The following is a 26,946-nucleotide window of genomic DNA, read 5'->3' on the forward strand; positions in this document are numbered from 1 at the left end:
ACAAACCCTTGTGCATTGCCGATTTAATGCATTTTCTGACAGTATCTATTCCTTGGCATTTTCTGACCTGATAATTGATTTATGTGGAAAGTAAATTTCAGTGAACAGAAAGGGCTGTCTCAATGTGCATTGCCTTCAAGAAAAGTGTTACAGAATCCTGTTGAGATCTCAGGTCAACATGCAGTGAATAGTAGGTACTGAGAATTGGATCCGGTACAGCCTGCATGTGTCCCACACTCTCATTTTTTCCTCTTAGGTGCTGTGCTCCCTCATTACAGGAATGTTGCACTACCTCTACTTGGCTTCCTTCATGTGGATGCTTTTGGAAGGGCTACACCTTTTTCTCACTGTGAGGAATCTCAAAGTAGCCAACTACAGCAGCTCAGGAAGATTCAAGAAGAGGTTCATGTATCCTGTAGGCTATGGAATTCCTGCCTTTATTGTTGCTGTGTCTGCAATAGCCAGACACAAGAATTATGGAACACATACCCAGTAAGCATAGTGTGTGTGCAAAGTGTGGAAATGTATAAATGTAACTTAAACATCAAACTTTTTTTTTCTTTTTTTTTTTTCTTCTCATGGTTTATTTTTTTATATTGAAAAATTTCCATCTCCTTCCCTCCTCCTCCCCCCTCCCTCCCCTCCTTCTCTCCCCTTCCTCCCCTCCTTCTCCCCCTTCCCTCCCCTCCTTCTCCCCCTTCCCTCCCCTCCCCTCCACCCATACCTCCCCTCCCTCCCTCTCAAGGCCAAGGAGCCATCAGGGTTCCCCACTCTATGCTAAGACCAAGGTCCTCCCAACTCCCCCCCAGGTCCAGGAAGGTGATCGACCAAGCTGAGAAGGCTCCCACAGAGCCCGTCCATGCAGAAGAATCAGAGCCCAGAGCCATTGTCCTTTGCTTCTCAGTCAGCCCCTGCTGTTGGCCACATTCAGAGAGACGGGTTTGGTCGCATGCTCCATCAGTCCCATTCCAACTGGAGTTGGTGATCTCCCATTAGTTCTGTCCCACCGTCTCCATGAGTGAACGCACCCCTCTCGTTCCTGACTTTCTCCCTCATGTTCTCGCTCCTTCTGCTCCTCATCAGGACCTTGGGAGCTCAGTCCAGTGCTCCAATGTGGGGCTCTGTCATTTTCTTCATCTATCGTCAGGTGGAGATTCTATGGTGATATGCAAGAAATTCATCAGTATGGCTATAGGAACTGGCCTTTTCAGGCTCCCTCTCCTCAGCTGCCCAAGGAACTAACTGGGGGCGTCTCCCTGGAAACCTGGGAACCCCTCTAGGGTCAAGTCTCTTGACAAACCTCAGGTAGCTCCTTAAATTAAGATATATGCTTCCCTGCTCCCATATCCACCCTTCCTATATCCCAAGCACCCCATTCCTCCGAGCTCCCCCCGTTCTCCCCTTCACACTTTTCTCTCCCCATCTTCCCTTGGCCCAGTCTTGCCCAACCCTCAAGTTCCCAATTTTGCCTGGCGATCGTGTCTACTTCCAATATCCAGGAGGATTACTATATCTTTTTTTGGGAGTTCACCTTCTTGTTATCTTCTCAAGGATCCCAAATTTATAGGCTCGATGTCCTTTAATTATGGCTAGAAACCGATTATGAGTGAGTACATCCCATGTTCATCTTTTTGGGTCTGGGTTACCTCACTCAGAATAGTGTTTTCTATTTCCATCCATTTGCCTGCAAAATTCAGGATGTCATTGTTTTTTTACCGCTGAGTAGTATTCTAACTAACCCTTTTCTTCAAACCAGCCTGTCTGCATATTACTGTCGTTTGTAAATATCAGCAGTGTTGGTTTTGAGTGTCTTGTTTTGTTGTTGGTGGTTGAGTTCACATTTATCCTAGCTATAACATAGAAAGTTGTTCATTCATAGATACAATTTTTGCCCATAATATATATATATATATATATATATATATATACATATATTCTAGCATATATGACAAAATAGATAATAGATACTGTTTTATTTACTTATTTTTGGTTGGCTTGTTTGAAACATGGTCTCATGCATTCCAGGTTGGTCTGGAACTCACTATGTAGTCAAGGATGTCTTTGAGCTCCCCATCTTCCTGGCTCCATCTCCTGGATGATAAAATCACAGGTTTTCAGCCCCACACCAAGTATCTGCAAAGACCTGGGTTCTTTGTGTATGCAACAAGAGCACTTTCATAACTGGTCCGTATCTTTTGTCCCATATTTTCTAATACTTAAAAACATAATCTAATGAAAATCCTCAGCAGCTTGGTGTTTGATCACATTGGGAATTTTGGTAAAATGAGAGCTCCTTTAACAAATGAATCTACCGACATAAAAAAATGAACCCAACTTCAAGAAATTAAGGAATGGTTAAAGCAATTCCACAGTCTCACACATGGATTATATTCTCCAAGAACTTTAAACAGTAGGTAGATATTAACAGAAGTCCCCCAAATAACCATAACAATGACAAGAAAAATGCCAAGTACTAAAGGCTGGTTTACTACTTCTGTGTCTCTCACATAACTCCATGAAGAACCCTACAATCAGAATAATCTTGGCAACTAAATGGTGTGCAAGATTTGGAGCAGTCAAACTGTTTGCATAAACGGCAAAATGCTAAATACCTTAGGTCTATAGACCAAACTGTCTCTGTAGAAATCACTTCATATTACACGGCTGTGTGAAAGCAGTCATTGACGGTATGTGAAGGAGTGCAACTGAGTCCCGGTAAGATTCTACATACAAAATATGAGTAGTTTGTGGCTGCATTTGCTACATAGTTATAGTTTTCAACCCAAGAAGACATCTTAAGAGTAAATGTTTACTATATCCTACACGTTGGCTGTGGGACATTATAATTATCAGATTCATAGTGACACGCCAGGAACCAATTTAGAACACTTTCTCTTAGATTTTTTTTGATGTTTTTCATGGAAAGTTGTGACAATCTTCAAGAAATAGAGTATTTTGTATATGAAATATATTTAATTTTGTCTAGTTGATTTAGCCTAGAGTTAACTATTTATTTGACTGCCTCAATATAGCTACCAGTGTCATTATAAAATCTACACCTAGAGTCTTGACTTTCACCCCCAAATTTCCATGTGTATCATCCCACTTAACCCTTACTATATGGTTTGTAGATGAGAAAATTCATTAATGCCCAGGAAAAAAGTTTAGATCAAATGGAAAGCTGTAGAGAGATGTTTACAGAGAGAGTCAGTCTTACTAGGAGAAATGATTTGCAAAAATTGTTTTAAATATTTGACATTCAGAATTCCTAGAGAGTTATCTTGTATATACTGGAGAAATTACCAAAAGTCTAATGGAGAAGAAATAAGATCTTGAATTAATAACCCAAAACTATGAAGAAACGACAGCTACTGAGTTTTAAGCACCCTGCTGTTTCTCCAGTAATCTAATCTTTCCAAAGATTTAATCACTTCCTACTTCAGACTTGAGAAAGCTCATGCTTATTGCACCCAGTTCACGTCAGACAAGAACATCTGAAATCCTGGTTGGAAACAATGCTTTTGCATAGTGCTAGATCAGACTTCCAGGCCGTGTGTTCAACTCCTGTAGCGAGAGAGACAGCTAATTCTCATTTCCTATTCACAGCTGCTGGCTCAGCCTTCATAAAGCATTCATCTGGAGCTTCTTGGGGCCAGTAGCAGCCATTATCTTGGTAGGTGACTGTTATTAGTGGGTGAGCCTGGACTCGGTCAAAAATAGAATGCATTCCTTTCTATTGAAGTGGAACTGGGGTGAAGATGTGAACCCAGTGTGCAGGCTGAGAGGCCCTTGTCCTGAATGCGTGGTCATCACTCATTTGCTCATCTCCCTTTAGCTGATTTTTCAAATTTATTGTTGAGGATTTTATGCAAGTATACAAGTAACTATGGTTCTATTTGTCCCCTATTCTCATCCAATTCTCTTCCCAAGTTTACATCCTCTTCTTTTATTTACATATCCAACTAAGTCTAACTAATACAGCCCATATGTGCATGGTTGTAGGGCCTAGCCTATCAGTGGCTATATACAAAAAGGAGTATTGGGTTTCTTTCCTATTCTAGCTATCAAGGCCACTCGTTCCTTAGCTGCAGTGAAGCTGCCACAGTTCCTTCCTCACCCATACTAGAGTTTTTGCTGGCTTGGTTTTGTGTGAATAACCACGGCCATGAGTCCGTGAATACGATGAGGAAGTCATACACAGATAACGGCATTCCCAGCACCACCCCATCCTTCATCTCCTATATACTTTCTGGTTTCTTTATTGCAATTTAAGTCATATAATATAGCAGTCCACCTGGGTTATTTTTAAAGTTCTAGATTAGTTGGTTCATTAGTTGATTTGTACATTCAGAAACATTGAGTGAACATTCAGCTACTCTGTACAAGATGTTTTCCTATTTTCTAGAAACTTCATAAGTAATACCTTTTGCCTAGGTCAGGAATGAAAGCTTTCTACTTTCAAAATGTCCTATTTTGAATAAAAGGCATAGGAAACTAAATAACAAGTGGGGGCAACTGCACATATATTGTTTACTGTATACAATAGGTTCAGTCGGGCCTGAACTGTTTGTGGAATTAGTCTCGGAGCCAATCAAAGTATTTTATGAAGAAAGGATCATGAAAGAAAACTCCAACTCATTTTTTTCATGGCACCCCCACAGATCAACCTGGTGTTCTACTTTCAAACTATGTGGATTTTGAGAAGCAAACTTTCTTCCCTCAATAAAGAAGTTTCTACACTTCAGGACACCAAGTAAGAACGTAACAGAATTAGCTTTTTCCATTGCAACATTTTCTAGGGGAGAAACACTTGATGAAAAATATGGTAATGGGTCTGACTGTGGTTCATAGATAGAATTCTTGGTTAGAATGTTTGAAGACCTGGCTCCCATACCAAGACCAACAGCAAAAATATAAAAACATACAAGTGTAGAAAATAAAATTCTCCATATCTACCACCTGGTTATAATCAGGAACATTAAATAGAAGTAAGAAAATTCTCTATTTCTGATAAACAAATATACTTCTTCAATTACATACTAAAGAAATTTTTATTAATTAGTTTTTGACCAATCCATATTAAGAGAGGAAGAATCTATTTTACTTTACAGGTCTTGAACTGTGTATAGTCACAGTCATAGGAAGGTCAAGGCAAATAGATCTAGAGGTACCTGGCCCTACTTCATTCACAAATGGAAAGAAGATGGTGAATGCTTGCGATTATACAGATCCCTTTATATAATCCAGAATCCCAACTCAGGGAATGCTACTGCCCATGGTGGGAACGACTTCCTTCTTCAATTACTGTAATCAAAACAATCCTGCACAGAAATTCCCAGAGGTCAACCTTAATTTTAATACTCCCTCACAGATGTGTTCAGAATCAGGTTATGGGTGACTTTACCTCCTACTAATGAGAAAATAAATGTATCACAACTCCATCCCTTATTAACTTGATACCAAAACACTTCACTTTTTAACCATTACATTATATTCCTGTTTTTACAAGCTCACAGCCATCTCATAATGGAAAATCCATGTAGTCTAAATCAAAGGCCCCCGGGGACATTAACACTTTCAACATCTTAAAATTCCCTCAAGCGTGAACTGCTGTAATTTTTCTCTTTTATTCTTATTTCATATATTTACTGAATTTTTCCCTCTTGCCAGTCTTCCCAGTCCCTCCCCTTCCCTGTTTTCTCAGATTCATTCCTCTTCCTTTCCCTTCCAGAAAAAAAAGAGTAGGCCTCCAAGGGCTTTCCACCGTACACGGCTAACAAGCTACAATAAGACTAGGCACAAAACCTCATATTAAAGTTAGGTGAGGCAACTCACTAAGAGAAAGTGGGTCCCAAGAGCAATTGAAAGAGTCAGAGACGTGCCACTCCCACTGGTGGGACTGCTGCAAGAACACCAAGCTATGCAACCGTAAGGTGTCTGCAGAGAACCTAGCTCAGACCCATGCAGGGTCCGTGGTTGCTGCTTCAGTCTTCAGACCCCAATGAGCTCCACATAGTTGATTCTTTGTGTCATATTCTCATGGGATCCTCTACCCCTCTGGCTCCTACAAACTTCCCTCCCCATTTCTGCACGGTTTCCCTGGCTCTACCTTGTGGATGTGGACTTCTATATCTGCTCCCATTAGTTGCTGCATGATACCCCTTCGATGACAATTGAGCTAGGCACCAGTCTATGAGTACAGCAGGATATTATTAGGAATCATTTCATTGACTAATTTTTTGCTAGTTGTATTTGTTTTTATCAGGGGGTTCTGGGCTATCTTGCCTCTAGCTCCTGAACATTCAGGCAAGGTTCCATGTGGGCTCACTCTTGTAGTGTGGGCTTTAAGTTGTACTAGTCATTTATTGGCCACTCCCACAAGATCTGCACTCACATTACCCCAATGCATCTTGTGGACAGAACATATACATTTTTTAATTAAAAATATTTTTAAATGCAGTAACATAACACATAAAATGTTGCTTATACTAATGCTAACATAGTGAGAGCCCGAGGAACAGTACATAACTTTGTTGTCATTGTTTCTATCCAGGGTCATGACACTGAAAGCCATTGCTCAACTATTTGTATTGGGATGTTCTTGGGGCATTGGCTTATTTATGGTCATTGAATTTGGGAAGACAGTGAAATTGATCATTGCCTATCTATTCACCATCATCAATGTCCTACAGGGGGTTTTGATATTTGTGGTTCACTGTCTGCTTAATCATCAGGTAAGGCTGTCTCATTTCTTACCAACCTAACACCAAAATTCTCTTAGACCAGTTGTTCATATTCTTGGAGTTTCACATTTCAATTTTCAAATGTTCATTTGTTTAAGATATTTTGAAGTTTTCCTAGTTATTTCACACATTGTGTTTTGTATCTATTCAGCATCTAAGTGTACCTCTTAAGGGAATACAAGATAAGATGGATTATACTGCATTAACAAATGATACTTTCTTTCTAATTTTTCAACCACGGTGGCTTAAAACAGAATTTCTTTCTTGTTGATGACGTATAATTGTCACTTGATTGAATTAGCCTTTATGAAATGAAAAAGTCTTCACTTGGCAGTAAATAGGCCTGGCATCATGGACACAATGTGGGATATTATTTGTCTTGTATCAAATAGGAGAGATATTTTATGTAAATCCCATATTAGATCTTAAAGCTTATGCATAACTGTTACAAATAACATTATTTCTGCACTCTTTTGATTATTCAAAACAAACTTCATGATCAAATTTGAGTTCACCAGAGATATGATTGGTTGTTGTGATTCATAATGAACAGGATAACACTAGGATACTTGGTACAATCTACCTCACTCTGTTCTTCCATTTATTAGTTTGTTTTGAGACCTCAAAGAGGATGCCAATTCTCTCTGAGTCTACTTTATCATATGGAAGTGTTACAGTGTCTTATTTTGAAGAGTTAGGGTTTTATAAGACAGTACAATATAATCTAGTAGCACACATTGTGTGTGTGTGTGTGTGTGTGTGTGTGTGAGAGAGAGAGAGAGAGAGAGAGAGAGAGAGAGAGAGAGAGAGAGAGAGAGAGAGAGAGAGAGAGAGAGAGAGAGACAAGGTTTCTTTGTGACAAGGTTTGGAGCCTGTCCTGGAACTCACCCTGTAGACCATGCTGGCTTCGAACTCACAGAGATCCATCTGCCTCTGCCTTCTGAGTGCTGGGATTAAAGGTATGCACCACTGCTTGGTGCACATGCTTTTTTGTGCATGTCACTGTAATTATACTTTAATCTGTATTTATGTCAATCTTTGGTGAACTTTTTGTCTGTTTGTTTGCTGTTGAATGTAAATACCAGCATTTAAATTGCTTATACAAATGAACCATCATTATAATAGTTCATTAATTCCTCTTCCCTAATTGTGTGCCTCCTCTATGTTTGGTACTTCATCCTCGCAGTAAAATGGCTTAGGAAAAGTTAGGTTACTTTGACCACATACCTCCTCCCCTCTGAAGCCTTGTTATTAAACAGTTTCTCCCTTCTTTTGATGAAGGATACTTATCAGGTGTTTTAAAGATCAAATGATTCCTTCTTCCCTGCTGGGAGATGATCATAGGTAAATAAAAGTTTTCTCTGGTAACATGAGGCTTGTGTGATGTTTTATAGACCAAAAGGTTCTTCTTTCCTTTTGCTGTAAAATCACACCTCACCCTGCCACTGGTGTGGTATGATTACACCTTTTAACTTTAAAAAGTCTTACCTTGCCTATATTTACTTCCAAGAGGTTTTTTTTCTGAAGAGCTAGTCTGCTCCTGGTAAGCTTTCTAATAATAAAGGACTCACTGTATCCATAATAGATCTAGTGTGCATGGTGATCTGTAACTTTTTTTCCTGTACCTCACAAAATAGTTTCATTTGCAAGCTTATAGCCTCCTTCCAATGATGAATTAGTGGCTAAATTAACTACCACCTGCAACAACAACAACAACAACAACAACAACAAAATAAAATAATACATACTACAAGGGAAAAATCATCATCAACAGCAACAATAAATACAGTAATTTTTTTTTTTACAAAAAAGCCTTCAAGAAAATAAAACCGCAAAACTCTTGCATGAACAAATGGGGCTCATGTTTCCCCCTGAGCCTTTTATTAACTTAGTTATTTGTAACTCATTTCTGTCTGCCTCCTGCTATAGAACAAATGATTACTGTATTTCCATTTAATTTCTTATAGAGAATAGAAATTGATTTTCAGTTACATTGTCAAGAAATCCAAGGACCTGTTTAGCCCACTATGTGGCCATTAGTCACACTGAATAGCGGAAGGGAAGAAGATCTGTAACTTTTTTGAGTTAATTATTTCAGCAGAATTAAAATGAAACATGGGTGTCTTTATAAAGTCATGTGAGGAGTAAAAACTCAAATTTTATTTTTAATACGACAATGATTTTTAAAAAGGCAGACCATGGAATTATATGCTGAATTGTCATGTGCACTGTTAAATGTTACTTTCCTTTTTTTTCATGGTTTATTTTTTTATATTTAAAAATTTCCATCTCCTTCCCTCCTCCTCCCCCTTCCCTCCCCTCCTCTTCTCCCTCTCCAGGCCAAGGAGCCCACAGGGTTCCCTACTCTATGTTAAGTCCAAGGTACTCCCAACTCCCCCCAGGTCCAGGAAGGTGATCAACCAAGCTGAGAAGGCTCCCACAGAGCCCATCCATGCAGAGGAATCAAAGCCCAGTGCCATTGTCCTTGGCTTATCAGTCAGCCCCCACCATCGGCCACATTCAGAGAGTCTGGTTTGGTCGCATGTTCCATCAGTCCCGTTCCAACTGGAGTTGGTGATCTCCCGTTAGTTCTGTCCCACCGTCTCCATGGGTGAACGCAACCCTCATGGTCCTGACTTTCTTTCTCATGTTCTCTCTCCTTCTGCTCCTCATTAGGACCTTGGGAGCTCAGTCCAGTACTCCAATGTGGGGCTCAGTCATTTTCTTCATCTATCGCCAGGTGGAGATTCTATGGTGATATGCAAGAAATTCATCAGTATGGCTATAGGAACTGGACTTTTCGGGCTCCTTCTCCTCAGCTGCCCAAGGAACTAGCTGGGGGCATGTCCCTGGAAGCCCAGGAACTCCTCTAGAGTCAAGTCTCTTGACAACCCTCAGATGGCTCCCTTAATTAAGATATATGCTTCCCTGCTCCCATATCCACCCTTCCTGTATCCCAGGCATCCCATGCGGCTGAGATTCCCCATTCTCCCGTTCACGCTTTTCTCTCCCCATCTTCCCTTGGCCCCGTCTCACCCCACCCTCAAGTTCCCAATTTTTGACCGGAGATCGTGTCTACTTCCAATATCCAGGAGGATTACTATATGTTTTTCTCTGGGTTGACCTTCTTATTATCTTCTCAAGGATCCCGAATTATAGGCTCAATGTCCTTTAATTATGGCTAGAAAATGATTATGAGTGAGTACATCCCATGTTCATCTTTTTGGGTCTGGGTTACCTCACTCAGAATAGTGTTTTCTATTTCCATCTATTTGCCTGCAAAATTCAAGATGTCATTGTTTTTTACCGCTGAGTAGTATTCAAACATGTATATATTCCACAGTCTCTTCATCCATTCTTCCACTGAAGGGCATCTAGGTTGTTTCCAGGATCTGGCTATTACAAATAATGCTGCTATGAACATAGTTGAGCAGATGCTTTAGTAGTATAATTGGGCATCTCTTGGGTAAATTCCCAAGAGTGGAATTACTGGGTCCTGGGGTAGGTTGATCCCGAATTTCCTGAGAAACTGCCACACTACTTTCCAAAGTGGTTGCACAAGTATGCATTCCCACCAGCAATGGATGAGTGTACACCTTACCCCACAACCTCTCCAGCAAAGGCTGTCATTGGTGTTTTGGATTTTAGCCAATCTGACAGGTATAAGATGGTATCTCAACGTTGTTTGGATTTGCATTTCGCTGATTGCTAAGGAGGTTGAGTATGACCTTAAGTGTCATTTGGCCATTTGAACTTCTACTGTAAGAATTCTCTGTTCAGTTGAGTGCCCCATTTTTTAATTGGGTTAATTAGCATTTTAAAGTCTAGTCTCTTGAGTTCCTTATATATTTTAGAGATCAGATCTTTGTCAGTTGCAGGGTTGGTGAAGATCTTTTCCCAGTTAGTAGGCTGCCTGTTTGTCTTAGTGATGGTGTTCTTTGCTTTACAGAAGCTGCTCAGCTTTAGAAGGTCCAATTTATTCAATGTTGCCCTTAATGTCTGTGCAGCTGTGGTTATACGTAGGAAACAGTCTCCTGTGCCCATTTATTGTAGAGTACTTCCCACTTTCTCCTCTATCAAGCTCAGTGTGTTCAGATTAATATTAAGGTCTTTAATCCATTTGGACTTGAGTTTTGTGCATGGTGATAGGTATGGATCTACTTTCATTCTTCTACAGGTTGACATCCAGTTATGCCAGCACCATTTGTTGAAGATGCACTCTTTCTTCCACTGTGCACTTTTGGCTCCTTTATCAAAAATCAGGTGTTCATATATTTGTGGGTTAATATCCAGGTCTTCTATATGATTCCATTGGTCGACTTCTCTGTTTTTATGCCAATACCAAGCTGTTTTCAATACTGTAGCTCTGTAATAGAGTTTGAAGTCAGGGATGGTAATGCCTCCAGAAGTACCTTCATTGTATAAGATTGTTTTGGCTATCCTGGGTTTCTTGTTTTTCCATATAAAGTTGATTATTGTCCTCTCAATATCTGTGAAGAATTTTGATGGGACCTTGATGGGGATTGCATTGAATCTATAGATTGCTTTTGGTAGAATTGCCATTTTTACTATGTTGATCCTCCCAATCCACGAGCAGGGGAGATCCTTCCATTTTCTGGTATCCTCTTCAATTTCTTTCTTCAAAGACTTAAAGCTCTTGTCAAATAAATCCTTCACTTCCTTGGTTAGAGTTATTCCCAGATATCTTATGCTATTTGTGGCTATTGTGAAAGGTGATACTTCTCTGATTTCCCTCTCTGCTTCCTTATCCTTTGTGTATAGGAGGGCAACTGATTTTTTGGAGTTGATCTTGTATCCTGCCACTTTACTGAACTAGTTTATAAGCTGTAGGAGTTTTTTGGTGGCGTTTTTGAGGTCGCTTATGTACACTATCATAATATCTGTAAATAACGAAAGTTTAACTTCTTCCTTTCCAAATCGAATCCCCTTGATTCCCTTATGTTGTCTTATTGCTATTGTTAGAACTTCAAGCATTATATAGAAGAGATAAGGAGAGAGTGGAGAGCCTTGTCATGTTCCTGAATTTAGTGGGATGACCTTGAGTTTCTCTCCATTTAATTTGATGTTAGCTGTCGGCTTGCTGTAAATAGCCTTTATTATATTTAGGAATGAACCTTGTATTCCTAATCTCTCCAAGACCTTTATCATAAAGGGGTGCTGAATTTTGTCAAATGCTTTTTCAGCATCTAATGAGATGATCATATGGTTTTTCCCTTCAGTTTATCTATATGATGGATTACATTGATAGATTTTCGTATGTTGAACCAGCCCTGCATCTCTGGGATGAAGCCTACTTGATCGTAGTGGATAATATTTCTAATGTGTTCTTGGATTCAGTTTGCCAGTATTTTATTGAGAATTTTTGTGTCAATGTTCATGAGTGAGATTGGCCTGTAATTCTCTTTCTTTGTTGAGTCTTTGTGTGGTTTAGGTATCAGGGTAACTGTAGATTCATAAAAGGAACTTGGCAATGACTCTTCTGTTTCTATATTATGAAATATCTTAAGGAGGATAGGTATTAGGTCTTCTTGGAAGTTCTGGTAGAATTCCGCATTGAAACCATCTGGTCCTGGGCTCTTTTTGGTAGGGAGGTTTTTGATCACAGTTTCTAATTCTTCACGACTAACAGGACTATTTAGAGCGTTTGCCTGGTCCTGGTTTAACTTTGGTATATGGTATTTATCTAAAAACTGTCCATTTCTTTTACATTTTCCAATTTTGTGGCATACAGGCTTTTGTAGTAAGATCTAATGATTCTCTGAATTTCCTCTGGGTCAGTGGTTATGTTCCCCTTTTCAGTTCTGATCTTATTAATTTGCGTGTTCTCTCTCTGCCGTTTGATTAGTCTGGCTAAGGGTTTGTCAATCTTGCTGATTTTCTCCAAGAACCAGCTTTTTGTTTCATTGATTCTTTGGATTGTTTTCTGTGTTTCTATTTTGTTGATTTCAGCCCTCATTTTGATTATTTCCAGTCTCTACTCCTCCTAGGTGAGTCTGCTTCTTTTTTTCCAGAGCTTTCAGGTGTGCTGTTAAGTCACCAATGAGTGCTTTCTCCATTTTCTTTAAGTGGGCACTTAGTGCTATGAACTTTCCTCTTAGCACTGCTTTCATTGTGTCCCATAGGTTTGAGTATGTTGTGTCTTTGTTTTCATTAAATTCAAGAAAGACTTTAATTTCTTTCTTTATTTCTTCTTTGACCCAGGTTGGTTCAGTAGTTGACTGTTCAGTTTCCATGAGTTTGTGGGCTTTCTGGGGTTAGCATTGTTGTTGATTTCTAATTTTAATCCATGGTGATCCGATAAGACACAGGTGGTTACTAATATTTTTTGTAACTGTTGAAGTTTGCTTTGTTACCAAGTATATAGTCAATCTTCGAAAAGGTTCCATGAGCCGCAGAGAAGAAGGTATATTCTTTCCTGTTTGGGTGGAATGTTCTATAGATGTCTGTTAAGTCCATTTGGTTCATTACCTCCATTAAGTCTTTCAATTCTCTGTTAGGTTTCTGTCTGATTGACCTGTCCATTGGTGAGAGAGGAGTGTTGAAGTCTCCAACTATTAGTGTGTGTGGTTTGATGGCTGCCTTGAGTTCTAGAAGTGTTTCTTTTACATAAGTGGAAGCTTTATATTAGGGGCATGGATATTCAGGATTGAGACTTCACTTTGAAGGATTTTTTCCTGTTATGAGTATAAGGTATCCCTTTCGATCTCTTCTGATTGATTTTAGTTTGAAGTCAACTTTGTTAGAAATTAGTATTGCCACACCGTCTTGTTTCTTAGGTCCTTTTGCTTGATAAACCTTTTCCCAACCCTTTACTCTGAGTAGGTGTCTGTCTTTGTGGTTGAGGTGTGTTTCTTGTAAACAGCAGAATGTTGGGTCCTGTTTTCGTATCCAATCTCTTAGCCTGTGCCTTTTTATAGATGAATTGAGTCCATTGATATTAAGTGATATTAATGACCAGTGATTGTTAACTCTGGTCATTTTTTTTTTGTAGTAGAGTTTGTGTGTTTCCCTTTTTCTAGTTGTACTGGTGAAGGGTCGCTAGATGCCTGAGTTATTGTGGGCGTTGTTGGACTCCTTGGTTTGTGATTTTCCTTCTATTACTTTCTGCAAGGCTGGATTTGTGGCTACATATCGTTTAAATTTGTTTTTGTCCTGGAATATCTTGTTTTCTCCATTGATGGTGAATGCTAGCTTTGCCAGGTATAGTAGTCTGGGCTTGCATCCATGTTCCCTTCATGTCTGTAGCACAGCTATCCAAGACCTTCTGGGTTTCATGGTTTCCAGTGAGAAGTCAGGTGTAATTCTGATAGGTTTCCCTTTGTATGTTACTTGACCTTTTACCTTTGCAGCTCTTAATATCTCTTCTTTATTCTGTATGTTTTGTGTTTTGATTATTATATGTCGTGGGGATGCTTTCTTTTGATCCAGTCTATTTGGTGTTCTATAGGCTTCTTGTAGCTTCATAGGAATATCCTTCTTTAGGTTGGGGAAATTTTCTTCTATAATTTTGTGTAATATATGTTCTGGGCCTTTGAGTTGTAATTCTTCTCCTTCTTCTACCCCTATTATTCTTAGGTTTGGTCTTTTCATGGTGTCCCAGTTTTCCTGGATGTTTTGTGTTAAGAATTTGTTGGATTTGATTTGTTCTTTAATCTATGGTTTTATTTCCTCTATAGTATCTTCAGAGTCTGAGATTATTTCTTCCATCTCTTGTATTCGGTTGGAAATTCTTGTCTCTGAAGTTTCTCTTTATTTTCTCAGAGTTTCCATTTCCAGTCTTCCCTCGGATTGTGTTTTCCTCATTATCTCCATTTCATTTTTCAGGTCTTGTACTGTTTCCCTTACCTGTTTGATTGCTTTTTCTTGTTTTTCTTGGTTATCTTTGAGAGATTTATTCATTTCATCTACTTTTTTGTTTGTCATCTCGATTCCTTTATGACAGTTTTTACCTCCTGTTTAAGGTCCTGTATTATTTTCATGAAGTACTGTTTAAGGTCGATTTCTTCTGGAGTAGGGTGTTCAATTCTTGTTGTTTCAGGATGACTGGATTCTGGTGGTGACATGTTGCCTTTCGGGTTTTTGGAGGAGTTCTTGCATTAGTACCTGCCCATCTCTTCCTTCAAATGGAGCTAGGATAGACTTGGTGACTTGTTCCAATCCTTGCTCTGACTGTATCTGGGTGGATCTCCTCAGTGCCAGGGCAGGAGCTATTCCTTGCAGCACAATCTGAAGGAGCCTGCATTCCCTTGCAGGGCTCCTCAGACCTGCCTGGAGGGCAGCCTCTCCCCCCTCTGGTTAGGTGGCCTCGGTACAGGGTCAGGGCACTTGAATACACTAGGGAAGGCCTTCCAGATGGGACTCCACAGCACTGAATCAGGGATTCCTTGTAGCTGAGGGACGCCTCCCAGATGTCTTCCGGTTTTAAGATGTGATGTCTTTGCTCCCAGATGAGTCTTCTGGTGCTAGTATCCGGTGTCTTTGCTCCCAGATCTGTCTTCTGGTCCTCCTAGATGTGTCTTCTGGTCCTCCCAGATGTGTCTTCTGGTCTTTATTTCCAGTGTCTTTGCTGGCCAGGGAGTTCCGGAGAGGGCCTACCTTGCTGCAAGTAAGCTAATGAAACAAAGAAGCTCCCGCCAGCCGGTTGCACTCCCTAAGCAGTCCCAGCGCTCTGCTTGGGCTGAGCTGGAGATGTTATAAACCCGAAACAGGAGGTAGAAGGGACAGTTTTTCTGGATGCAAGTTGGGTGGGGTCGGAAGATGGAGGCAGTTCTAGTGAGACTAGCCCCAGCCAGAAGACTAGAAAGTGTCGGGGGTCAGGGAGTGGTTGTGATCTGTCTCCCAGGCTGCTGCCGAGCAGTCAGGAAGTCACTCACCTCCCAAATGTGTCTTCTGGTCCTAATATCCAGTGTCTTTGTTGGCCAGGGAGTTCCAGAGAGGGCCTAACTTGCTGCATGCTGACTATTGAAACAAAGAAACTCCCGCCTGCCGGTTGCACTCCCTAAGCAGTCCCAGCACCCTGCTTGGGCTGAGCTGGAGATGTTATCTAAATGTTACTTTCTTAGTATTTAGATTCTGTCACCTGAATTAGAGATTAGAAACAAATGTTTTATTTTCGGTTTATGTGAAGGTTAAATGTTATGCTGCTTTTCAAGGTCCTTACATATTTCTACTGTTGAGTAAATTTTGGCCACAATCATCACACTTTTGTCTTCCTCTGCTTTTTCATCTTCATCATCACCACCACCGTCATCCTGTCATTGTCCTTCTTATTATCATCATTATCATATCATCATCATAGTCATCTTATCCCCACTATAATTATCATAATCACCATCTTCACTCTCAGCATCCTCACTACCATCATTACCATTACCATTAACATTGCCACTCTTGTCACTTCTATCACTAAGACATCCTTCATCGTACTTATTACCACCATAAATATCACAATCATCATTGTATCTCTCATTCCATTCCAACCACCATTGCCAACAATCATCTTATTTTTCAGTATTAACACCACCATTATTATCATGATGGTCACCACTATATTGACTACCATCACATCAATATCACTACCATAATCATTATCATTACCACTTTGGTCACTGTGACCATATCACATATTCATCATATTCATAATTTCCAACCCTACTGGGACTACTCTGATCATTGGATTACCTTTATTATCATCAGCGTTCTAATAATTAGCATTATGGGCATCACGACTCTCCTTATCTTCATTATAACCATCACTGCTATCCCATTCAGCAGTGTCACAATCATACAATTACACTAATCATCGGCATTTCATTATCATCATCACCATTACTATCACCACTATCAACATTATCAATTCTTTTTCTATAAGTTCCTATTTATAATGGAAGAAATTCGATTTAAATAAAATTAATAAGTTCAATTAGGGTCAAATATATACAGAAAAACAATAAGTCATAGACAGTAGGATTTGAATTTGTGTCTTTTGTATCCCATGTAAAGTAGATTCCCTTACCTTGCACCAATTTCTGGATATGAGCCATCCTTTTAATTATTCTTTCAAACTTTCAGGTGCGAATGGAATATAAGAAGTGGTTTCGTAAGATGCACAAAGGGGTGGAGATTGAAAGCACTGAGATGTCTTATTCTACTACCCACACTAAAATGGTAAGCTCAGCTCCCCATAAAGGCTTTATGTGACCTGATCTAGTTTGTCATGCAAACAGATTTCCTCTCTGTTCCTTGAAAAAGAAATAAAAAATATGACATACTGTATACAGCCACAGTTTCTGGATTTGGTACCTAAATTCCTTCTTTCATTCTCTAATTTCTTCTTGCCTTTCTCAATTCATTACTTCTTTTCTTGATCCTATCTTCTCTCTCTACCCCACTCACATGTCTTTACTCTTCAATATTTCTTCTTCTATTCCTCCTCCCTCTCCTCATCTCTTCTATCTATCTTTTCTGTTAATTATCATGAGTAGGTAAATATTCACCTCAGAAGACTCATCCCAATACTCATTAGACATAGCCAATGAAAGGTCTGTAAGCAGCACAGGATGCCTCAGCCTCTGGTACCATCAGTGACACCTTGTGTCTTTGCACGTCATCCTTGCACAGGGGCCAAGCTACTCTTCCCTCTTCCCTTCCAAATTCAGAATATGTGCTGCCGAAGCTGGTGGAATTGAGAATTGAGAGATTTGTCACCCTTTTTCTTGACACTTTCCAACCTTTTTCCTTTGAGAAAAGACATATAAATAAGTTTCCTTCTTTTTAGTAAGGCCCAAACCACCCTCTGCTATACCCTTCATTCTGTATCAGAACACGGACTTTCTGTGTTCACATGCCACTGTATATATTAGTTTCTTATGTAATTATCTCAGTCTCTGTATCTGAGAGAGTTTGTCCATAGACTCTGTGAATCAAGATTTTTCCAAGTATTATGATCCTCTGAAAAATCTGGCCAATAAAAAATAGGGCACTTCTCAAGATGGTTCTTCTTCTTTCTGGCTTGATAGGGCTCTTATGAGCCATAGAATTGAGTTCTTATCTTGTGTTAACTTTATGTACAGGAAGAATCATACTCAGACCCAGATCTCTATGATACCCAAAAGCACTAAGATCTGTAAAATTTGGGAGATAGTACATTCAGTATAGTGTTTGCCCTGCCAACATGAGGATCAATTTCTATCCCTGGTATCTACAGAAAAAATAAGGCATGGTGGTACATGTCTAGGTGAATAGGTGAGCCCTTGACTTGTTACAGACCCTCTTAAAAATGAATGGAATATACACCTGTAGATATCCTGTGACCTCCATTTGTGTGTCGATCCATGAATATATACCTATGCAAACGCTTGGTGTACACACATGAAATTTAAATCACTTTAACTACTGCTAAATAGTTGTCAGATTTCACCACATCCTCTAATTTGCCTTATGTTTGTACCATCTAGTTCCCATAAAATTTACTTCTAAAGTACCTCAATGAGTCTCCATAAGAGGTATACATATATAAAGACTTCAAGGTGCTATGTGATAAAATTATCTATTGGCATTTGTGTATTAAGTGAACTGATCATACAGAGCAATTTATTGAGAAACCATAGACTCTTGAGTGATGAGAGTCTTGCTGCTGGGCTCATCTTTCAGTGTGGTCGTGGTGAGATGCTGTGTTCATGGATCTGTTAATATACATGATAGTTTATTTGAGGGGAGAGGACTGGATCTCTTAGTGCGGATAATAATCTATTTGAGGGTAGAAGGCTGGGGAAACAGCTTCGTGAGTAAATAAAGCATCTGTTATGCACAAGTGGGAGCTTGGGTTCACGTCTCAAAGGCCCATGTAAAGTTAATACAGTAATTTGATTTTTAATCCCATTGCTAATACATCAAGATGGAACACAGAGTCAGGAGAATATCCAAATGTTCAGAGGCACTATTTGATAAACAGAGTAGCAAATAAGAGACCTTGTCTCAAACAAGGTAGAAGGCCTGAGGCTCTTCACTGACATCCATGTGGAAGACAGAGGTGTATTCACTTGTACTCACACACATGAACACATACACACACAATCCATACAGCGTGTACAAAAGACTAATGAGGGTAATGGTCCTCTTGAAGGCGGAGAACAATGTGCAGCATTGGCAAATGGCAAATGACAATAAAAGCCAACGGGCATGGTCTCAATCCTCTATTAAAGAAGGGGTAAAAAGGAGCCCAAATTTATTCAAAAGGCTAGTGAGATCCATCAGAACAGTCAGGTCAGAAAAACATTCACTGTTCTGCAGAGATTACTTCTCCTGCCTTTCTTTTCCCTTCCCTCCATTTTCTTGCCTTCCTACCCTTCTCTCTTCTCACCTCTCCTTGCTTTTCTTTCCTTTCTCATTTTCTGGTTAATAATCGTCAACTTACCTGAATTTAGGATCACCCAAATGATTTACACCTGGTTATTCTATGTGTGTTTCCAAAGAGTTATCACTGGATAGGGAAGACCTACTGAACATAGGTGACACCTACTGATAGAACAGGGTATTAGATCAAATAAAAATGAAAGAAGAGAACTATCTGAGAGTGAACAATCCCCTTTCTCTGTTCCTGATCTTCCTAGATGAGAGAGTCAGCTTCACATTGCCATACATGGAAACGGCCCTACCACTATACCTTTCATTCCATAATACACTATGCCCTAAATCATGAACCAAAACAAACCTTCCTCTCTCTAGTTACTGCTCAGTTACTTTCCCAACTTCCACTTTGTTTTCTTCTTGATGAACAGATCAATTATTAATAATGGTAAGTTTCATTGTTATATTTCTATCATACAGGTAACATTTTAAAATAAAATACAACATCTATTTAATGTGTCTCTTGCCCCAGCTGTTTCTATTCTATATTAATGGTTTAAGTAGCATTCAACATTCAAATACACACCTTTTCTTTATCTTGTGTTAATTTCTCTGTATATAATATGTTTCACTGAAATTAATGTCCTCCGTCTTCATTCATGTTTTATTTCACTGAGTTATTTATAATCAGGCAGTGGTGTTGCATTCTTTTAATCCCAGAATTTGGAAAGCAGAGGCTCATGGATCTCTGTGAGTTGAAGGCTAGTCTGTTCTACAGAGTGTGTTTCAGGACAGCCAGGACTTACACAGGGAAACTCTCTCTCAAAAAAGAAAGAAAAATCACAATTTATTTTATGTAAATTGGTGGTTTTGTCTATGTACCAGGTTCCAGAGGTAAGAAAATGGAATCATATACCTTGGAACTGGAGTTACAGACACCACCATGTGGTGTAATAAATCAAACTCTGGTTTTCTGAATCTATTGTTCTTAACTGCTGAATCATCTCTCCATCCTCTCTTTTTTTAATTTAAATATGGGAGAAATGTTTGTGACTGTATAATACTCCATGTGCATGCCAACCATATTTTCATTGTTCATCTGACAGTAAGCATTTCTGTAGATTCTATATTATAGGTATAGTGAATAACGGAACACTGAGCATGCATGCTCAGACAGATATATCTGTGATGCTTCAGTGATGAATCTGCTAAGACCACATTTGTGGCCCTGTGGCTATTAGGTATCTAAAATAGTTTTCTGTTGTTGTGATAAGACATCATGACCAAGGCAACTGATAGAAGAAAGAGCTTGTTTGGAAGCTTGCAGTTTCACAGGAGGAATCCATGCTTATTCTGGAATTGAGCATGGCCATAGGAATGCAGACAGGTGAGCAGGCATAGCACCAGAGAAGTAGCTGAGAAATTGCATCCTGTTCCACAAGTACAAGGTAGCAAGAGTGAGACACTGGAGATGGCATAAGCTTTTGAAACCTCACAGCCCTCCTGCCAGTTACAAATCTCCCTCAACAAGGTCACATTTCCTAATTCTTCTCAATACTACTACTAGTTTAGGCCCAATAATTCAAATATGTGAACATATGGGTACCATTCTCATTCAAGACAAGACACTGGTTAGTCTGTCTGAATGTTGAACAATTCATCATAAAAATGTAATTAAATGAGAATCAGAATAATATTCATGGGAACATTGTGCTCTGTTGTAATATGCTGTCACTGCTACATATTTTAATATCAAATTTCAAGAACCAACCACATAAAAAATGATCCAAAAAACTAGTCAGAAACCTTTATGTTAGATATTATGTTTCGGTTTAAAAGGTCCATATCAACCCTTATAATGCCAGTAAATTTTCTGTTGCATCTAAATGACCTGCCATTGTTATATTTAAATGGAGTCAAAAACACAAGTTCAAACACCCACTTTTAGCCTATGTGGTCTGGTCAAAGCATGTAATGCCTCTTTGTTTCACAGTCCCTATCTGTAAAGCAAAGATAATATCAATCTCACCATAAAGATTAAAGGATGACACATATGATAATACTTAGTAAGATGTGAGGGACCACAGTAAACCTACTGTCATGTGAAAAGATAAAGTAAGATAAATATTGCAGATGTGAGAGTGACAAGAGATTCTAGAGTCAGATACTCAGATGTGTTCTCTAAGCTTTAGACCTTACCAAAAGTCTTAGCTTGTCACCCCAACATGATCTAGAGCTTTGAGGAATGAATTTCTGTTTACCTCTAAATGTCTATCTATTATAGGAGGAAGTTGGAAATCAGCAGAACTGACTCACAGAGAGTGCTCACAACTTGTGTTCCTATTTCGTAACCAAGGACCATCACTGCCATGTGGCCACACATGGACTAGGTTCATCTCACCATTCTTCCATGTGAATTGACATTTTGAAAATAATCTTGCTATGGTTGCTAATGCATAGTAATTGTACATGTGATGCATTTTACTGGGAATTTTTTATACATACATATAGACATACAGCTTTGACCATGTCCACCTCTTTCCCTCTTTGCTCAGTCATTTTTCCTGTACACAATAATTCCTCTTCCTATTAATTTTCAACACAATGGGAAATTCTAATATTTCTCTTGTTACATCTCACTTAATTATTATAACATATCTTCTCTTAATTCCATCTATATCCTTGCAAACAATAGGATTTTATTCTATTTTAAAATAGAAAAATATGCTATGGGTTATATAAAGCACAGTTCCTTTATTCTTTGAGAGACACTGAGGCTGACTCCACATCATGGAGTGAATAGCACCTCAAAAAATTCAACTATGCTATTGTAGGACACAGTTCTCTGAGAAAAAAAAGTGTCGTCTTCCTAAGATCAACCAGGACTGCTTGCAAGCTTCTTGATTGTCACACAGCAGAGATGGGATGGGATACTCACCTGAGAAAGAAGCCATAATTCTCAAGCATTTGCTCAGAGTTCAGCCCTAATATTCTGGCCTTGGTGTCTCCAGAGGTGCTATAGTATATAGTCTGCATGAAGGTTGAGAAAGACTCACTGATGCAAGTATGGGGAAGCAACCATCCATTCTGGGTGAAGTGTCTCCAGTGCTGCTATTCTGAGGTCACCTACGTGTTTGTAAATAACCTTCACCCAATAAATTTATTGATTCTCATGGTGAACTTGGGTTAAGTCTTACTTTGATTTATTATTGTTACCTTGTGAGGAGGAGGTAGACTGTTTTGTCTCCCAAGGAAAAAAATACTTGTGCTGTGATAAGGTAACCACACTTTCAGTTTGCAGAGACTTTATGCTCCTCTCAATAACTATATGAATGCAAATACCTGTTCATAGTGTTAATTGGGCATTACTTTCATATCTTTGTCAGAATTTTATGTTAGTAGTCCTTACTTATATTAGTAGTCCAATGAGGGTTGAGAGTTATACAAATCTTTGGGTATAAAGATAACAATTTAACAAGAACATCATTTATCTGTCCATGTAACAAAATGATGTTATTGTATTCCTCCCTAGGTCCTAGAGCCTAGCCAACGATGAGTTTGGGGTACTTTTAATGATACCAGACATAATTTGTTTCTTGGAGAGTAGGCTTTAAATGCAATAAGAAAGTGGTTAGTTGCTCCTGTATCATTCAGATATCAGTGCCAGGCATTATTTTAGCTCAAAGGGCTCAAAGACAGGTGAGCATTATGCAACACTGTTCCTAGGGAGACATGAACCAATGTCTACTCATCCCAGGTAGAGAACTTACAGCAAAACAAAGTAAAACAACCAAAATCTTAAATTGTTGAACCATGAACTTTACTGAGGTCACTCTTAGGAATAATTACTTATAGGAGAACCTATGACTTATGGTGGTTTGAGTGAGAATGGCCTCCATACGCCTAGATGTTCCTTCTGCAGCTGGTGAAATTATTTGGGTTTAGGAGATGGCACACTGAAGGAAGAGGTATGTTACTATGGGTGGTCTTTGCATTTTCAAAAAACTACCCCATGTACCCTTATCTCTCCATCTCTCTGTATCTGTTTCTCTTTCTCCCTCATGGCTAGAAGTCAGATGCCAGTTTCGGCCATGTCTCCAGCACTACACCAGCTGCAATGCTGCAAGGCTTCCTGCCATGGGTTCATGAACTCTACTACCCTCCAGAACCAAGAACTCAAATTTAAAGTCATTATTTTATAACTTCCCTTGAAAATGGTCTGTTGTAACAGCACTAAAAAAGTGACAAAGTTTCAAAAAGCTCTGTCAATCTGACTACAGGGCAAGGCCATTTCAAGCCACTCTCCTCTATTGCTTGGGGTCTTAGCTGGGGTCATCCTTGTGGATTCCTGGGAATTTCTCTAGTGCCAAGTTTCTTGCTAGCCCCTTAATGGCTCCCTCAATCAAAATATCCTTTTCCTTGCTCTCATCTCTATTCTTCCTCCATCTTGACTACCCCATTCCATCAAGTTCTCCTCACCCCTCCTCTTCTCCTTGCCTCTTCCCCTTTCACCCTCCCTTCTCCCCTCCCCCATGTTTCCAATTTTGTCAGGTGATCCTGTCTATTTGCCCTTTCCAGGTAGATCTATGTATGTTTTTTCTTAGGGTTCACCTTGTTACTTAACTTCTCTAGGATCATGAACTATAGGCTCAATATCCTTTTCTTTTTTAGTTAGTATCCACTTATGAGATACTACATACCATGTTCATCTTTCTGAATCTGGGTTACCTCACTCAGGATGGTGATTTCTAGTTCCATCCATTTGCATGCAAATTTCAAGATGTCATAGTTTTTTGTTTCTGGTGAATAGTACTCCATTGTGTAAATGTGCCACATTTTCATTTTCTTTATCTTTTCTTCTGTTGAGGAGCATCTAGGTTGTTTTAGGTAACAGCTATTACAAATAATGCTACAATGAACATAGTTGAACATATGTCCTTGTAGTGTGATTGAGCCCAAGAGAGGTATTGCTGGGTCCTGAGGTATGTTGATTCCTAACTTTTCTGAGAAACTGCCATACTGATTCCAGAGTGGTTGTACAAATTTGCACTCCCACCAGAAATGGATGAGTGTTCACCTTAGTCCTCTCCAGCAGAAGCTATCATTGGTGGTTTTTTTTATTTTAGCCATTCTGACTGGTCTAAGGTGGTGTCTCAGAGTCATTTTGATTTGCATTTCCCTGAGATCAGATTGATGAATATCTTAAATGTCACCATCGAACCTTCATCCAGTAACTGATGGAAACAGAAGCAGAGACCTGCAATGGAGCACTGGGATGAGCTCCCTAAGCCAGTTGAAGTGTGGAGGAATGATAATATGAGCAAAGACGTCAAGATCTTTATGGGGACATCCACTGAAACAATTTCCCTGAGCTAATTGGAGCTAACCAACTCCAGCTGGATAGGGAATGAAATAGCATAGGTCTAAACTAGTCCCTCTGAATGTGGTGATAGTAGACAATTGGATGGCTGGGACAGACTGCAGAGCTGCTGGAAGTGGCACCAGGATTTATCCCTACTGCTTGCACTGGCTTTTTGGGAATCTATTCTCTTTGGATGGATAACGTTCTCAGCCTAGATATTGTAGGGAGGGTCTTGAACCTTACCCAAAGAAATGTGCCTTACCCTCTCTGAGGAGTGGATGAAAGGTGGGGTAGGGAGGTAGGTGGAGGGAATGGGAGGAGGGGAGGGAGTGGGAACTGGGTTTGGTATATAAAATGAAAAGTGATATTTTGTTTTCTTTTATAAAATAAAATAAAACTCCATCATTTCAAAGTCTGTGTCAAATAAGGGTGCCGACTCACAAAACCTCCCTACCACAAAAAAGCCCAGGACCAGATGGTTTCATTGCAGAATTCTACCAACACTTCCCAGAAGACCCAAAACCTATACTCCTTAAGGTATTTCACAATATAGAAACAGAAGAGTCATTGCCAAATTCCTTTTATGAAGCTACAGTTACCCTGATACCAAAACCACACAAAGACCCAACCAAAAAAGAGAATTACAGGCCAATCTCACTCATGAACATCTACACAAAAATTCTCAATAAAATACTGGCAAATTGAATCCAAGGACACATCCAAAAAAATATCCATTATGATCAAGTGGGCTTCATCCCAGAGATGCAGGGCTGGTTCAACATAAAATATCTATCAAGGTAATCCATCATATAAATAAACTGAAGGAAAAAAACCATATGATCATCTCATTAGCTGCTGAAAAAGCATTTGACAAAATTCAGCACCCCTTTATGATAAAGGTCTTAGAGAGATTAGGGATACAAGGGTCATACCTAAATATAATAAAAGCTATTTACAGCCAGCTGACAGCTAACATCAAATTAAATGGAGAGAAACTCAAGGCCATCCCACTAAATTCATGAACACAAGGCTGTCCACTCTCTCCACGTCTTTTCAATATAGTGCTTGAAGTTCTAACAATAGCAATAAGACAACATAAGGGAATCAAGGGGATTTGAATTGGAAAGGAAGAAGTCAAACTTTTGTTATTTGCAGATGATATGATAGTGTACATAAGCAACCCCAAAACTCTACCAAAGATTTCCTACAGCTGATAAACACCTTTAGTAATGTGGCAGGATACAAGATCAACTCCAAAAAATCAGTTGCCCTCTTATACACAAAGAATAAGGAAGTAGAGAGGGAAATCAGAGAAGTATCACCTTTCATGATAGCCACAAATAGCATAAAATATCTTGGGGTAAATCTAACCAAGAAAATGAAAGACCTATTTGACAAGAACTTTAAGTCTTTGAAGAAAGAAATTGAAGAGGATACCAGAAAATGGGAGGATCTCCCTTGCTCTTGGATTGGGAGGTTCAACATAGTAAAAATGGCAATTCTACCAAAAGCAATCTATAGATTCAATGCAATCCCCATCAAATCCCATCAATATTCTTCACAGACCTTGAGAGGACAATAATCAACTTTATAAGGAGAAAAAAAAACCCATGATAGCCAAAACAATCTTATACAATAAAGGTACTTCTGGAGGCATTACCATCCCTGACTTCAAACTCTATTACAGAGCTACAGTATTGAAAGCAACTTAGTATTGGCATAAAAACAGAGAAGTTGACCAATGGAATCTAATAGAAGACATGGATATTAACCCACAAACCTATGAACACCTGATTTTTGACAAAGGAGCTAAAAGTATACAATGGAAGAAAGAGGGCATCTTCAACAAATGGTGCTGGCATAACTGGATGTCAACCTGTAGAAGAATGAAAGTAGATCCATATCTATCACCATGCACAAAACTCAACTCCAAATGGATTAAAGACCTCAATATCAATCTGAACACACTGAACCTGATAGAGGAGAAAGTGGGAAGTACTCTACAACATTTGGGCACAGGAGACCACTTCCTACGTATAACCCCAGCAGCACAGACATTAAGGGCAACATTGAATAAATGGGACCTCCTGAAGCTGAGAAGCTTCTGTAAAGCAAAGGACACTGTCAATAAGACAAAAAGCAACCTACTGACTGGGAAAAGATCTTCACCAACCCCGCAACAGACAAAGGTCTGATCTCTAAAATATATAAAGAACTCAAGAAATTAGACATTAAAATTCTAATTAACCCAATTAAAAAAATGGGGCTCTGAACTGAACAGTGAATTCTCAACAGAAGAAATTCAAATGGCCAAAAGACACTTAAGGTCATGCTCAACCTCCGTAGTGATCAGGGAAATGCAAATCAAAACAACTTTCAGATACCATCTTACACCTGTCAGAATGGCTAAAATCAAAAACACCAATGATAGCCTCATCAATTGCTGGTGGGAATGCAAACTTGTGAAACCGC

The 26,946-nt window shown here is 39.3% G+C and overlaps 1 protein-coding gene and 1 non-coding gene across 2 annotated transcripts in view; one reads left to right on the forward strand and one right to left on the reverse strand.

Annotated features, from left to right (window-relative positions):
• Adgre3 (adhesion G protein-coupled receptor E3) overlaps positions 1–16,964 on the forward strand; it is a 54,570-nt gene extending 37,606 nt beyond the window's left edge. The window contains exons 11-15 of the mRNA XM_038332924.1: positions 257–492; positions 3,607–3,673; positions 4,662–4,753; positions 6,554–6,734; positions 16,836–16,964. Of these exons, the coding sequence (XP_038188852.1) occupies positions 257–492; positions 3,607–3,673; positions 4,662–4,753; positions 6,554–6,734; positions 16,836–16,964 (705 nt within the window). The remainder of the gene's footprint in view (positions 1–256; positions 493–3,606; positions 3,674–4,661; positions 4,754–6,553; positions 6,735–16,835) is intronic.
• A 375-nt stretch (positions 16,965–17,339) lies between these two features.
• Positions 17,340–17,442, reverse strand: LOC119806061. The gene has a single exon (XR_005284101.1). It is a non-coding gene; the product is annotated as a U6 spliceosomal RNA (small nuclear RNA).
• Positions 17,443–26,946: the final 9,504 nt, after the last annotated feature.

This window comes from Arvicola amphibius, chromosome 1, assembly GCF_903992535.2.
Source record: "Arvicola amphibius chromosome 1, mArvAmp1.2, whole genome shotgun sequence".
Lineage (NCBI taxonomy): Eukaryota > Metazoa > Chordata > Mammalia > Rodentia > Cricetidae > Arvicola > Arvicola amphibius.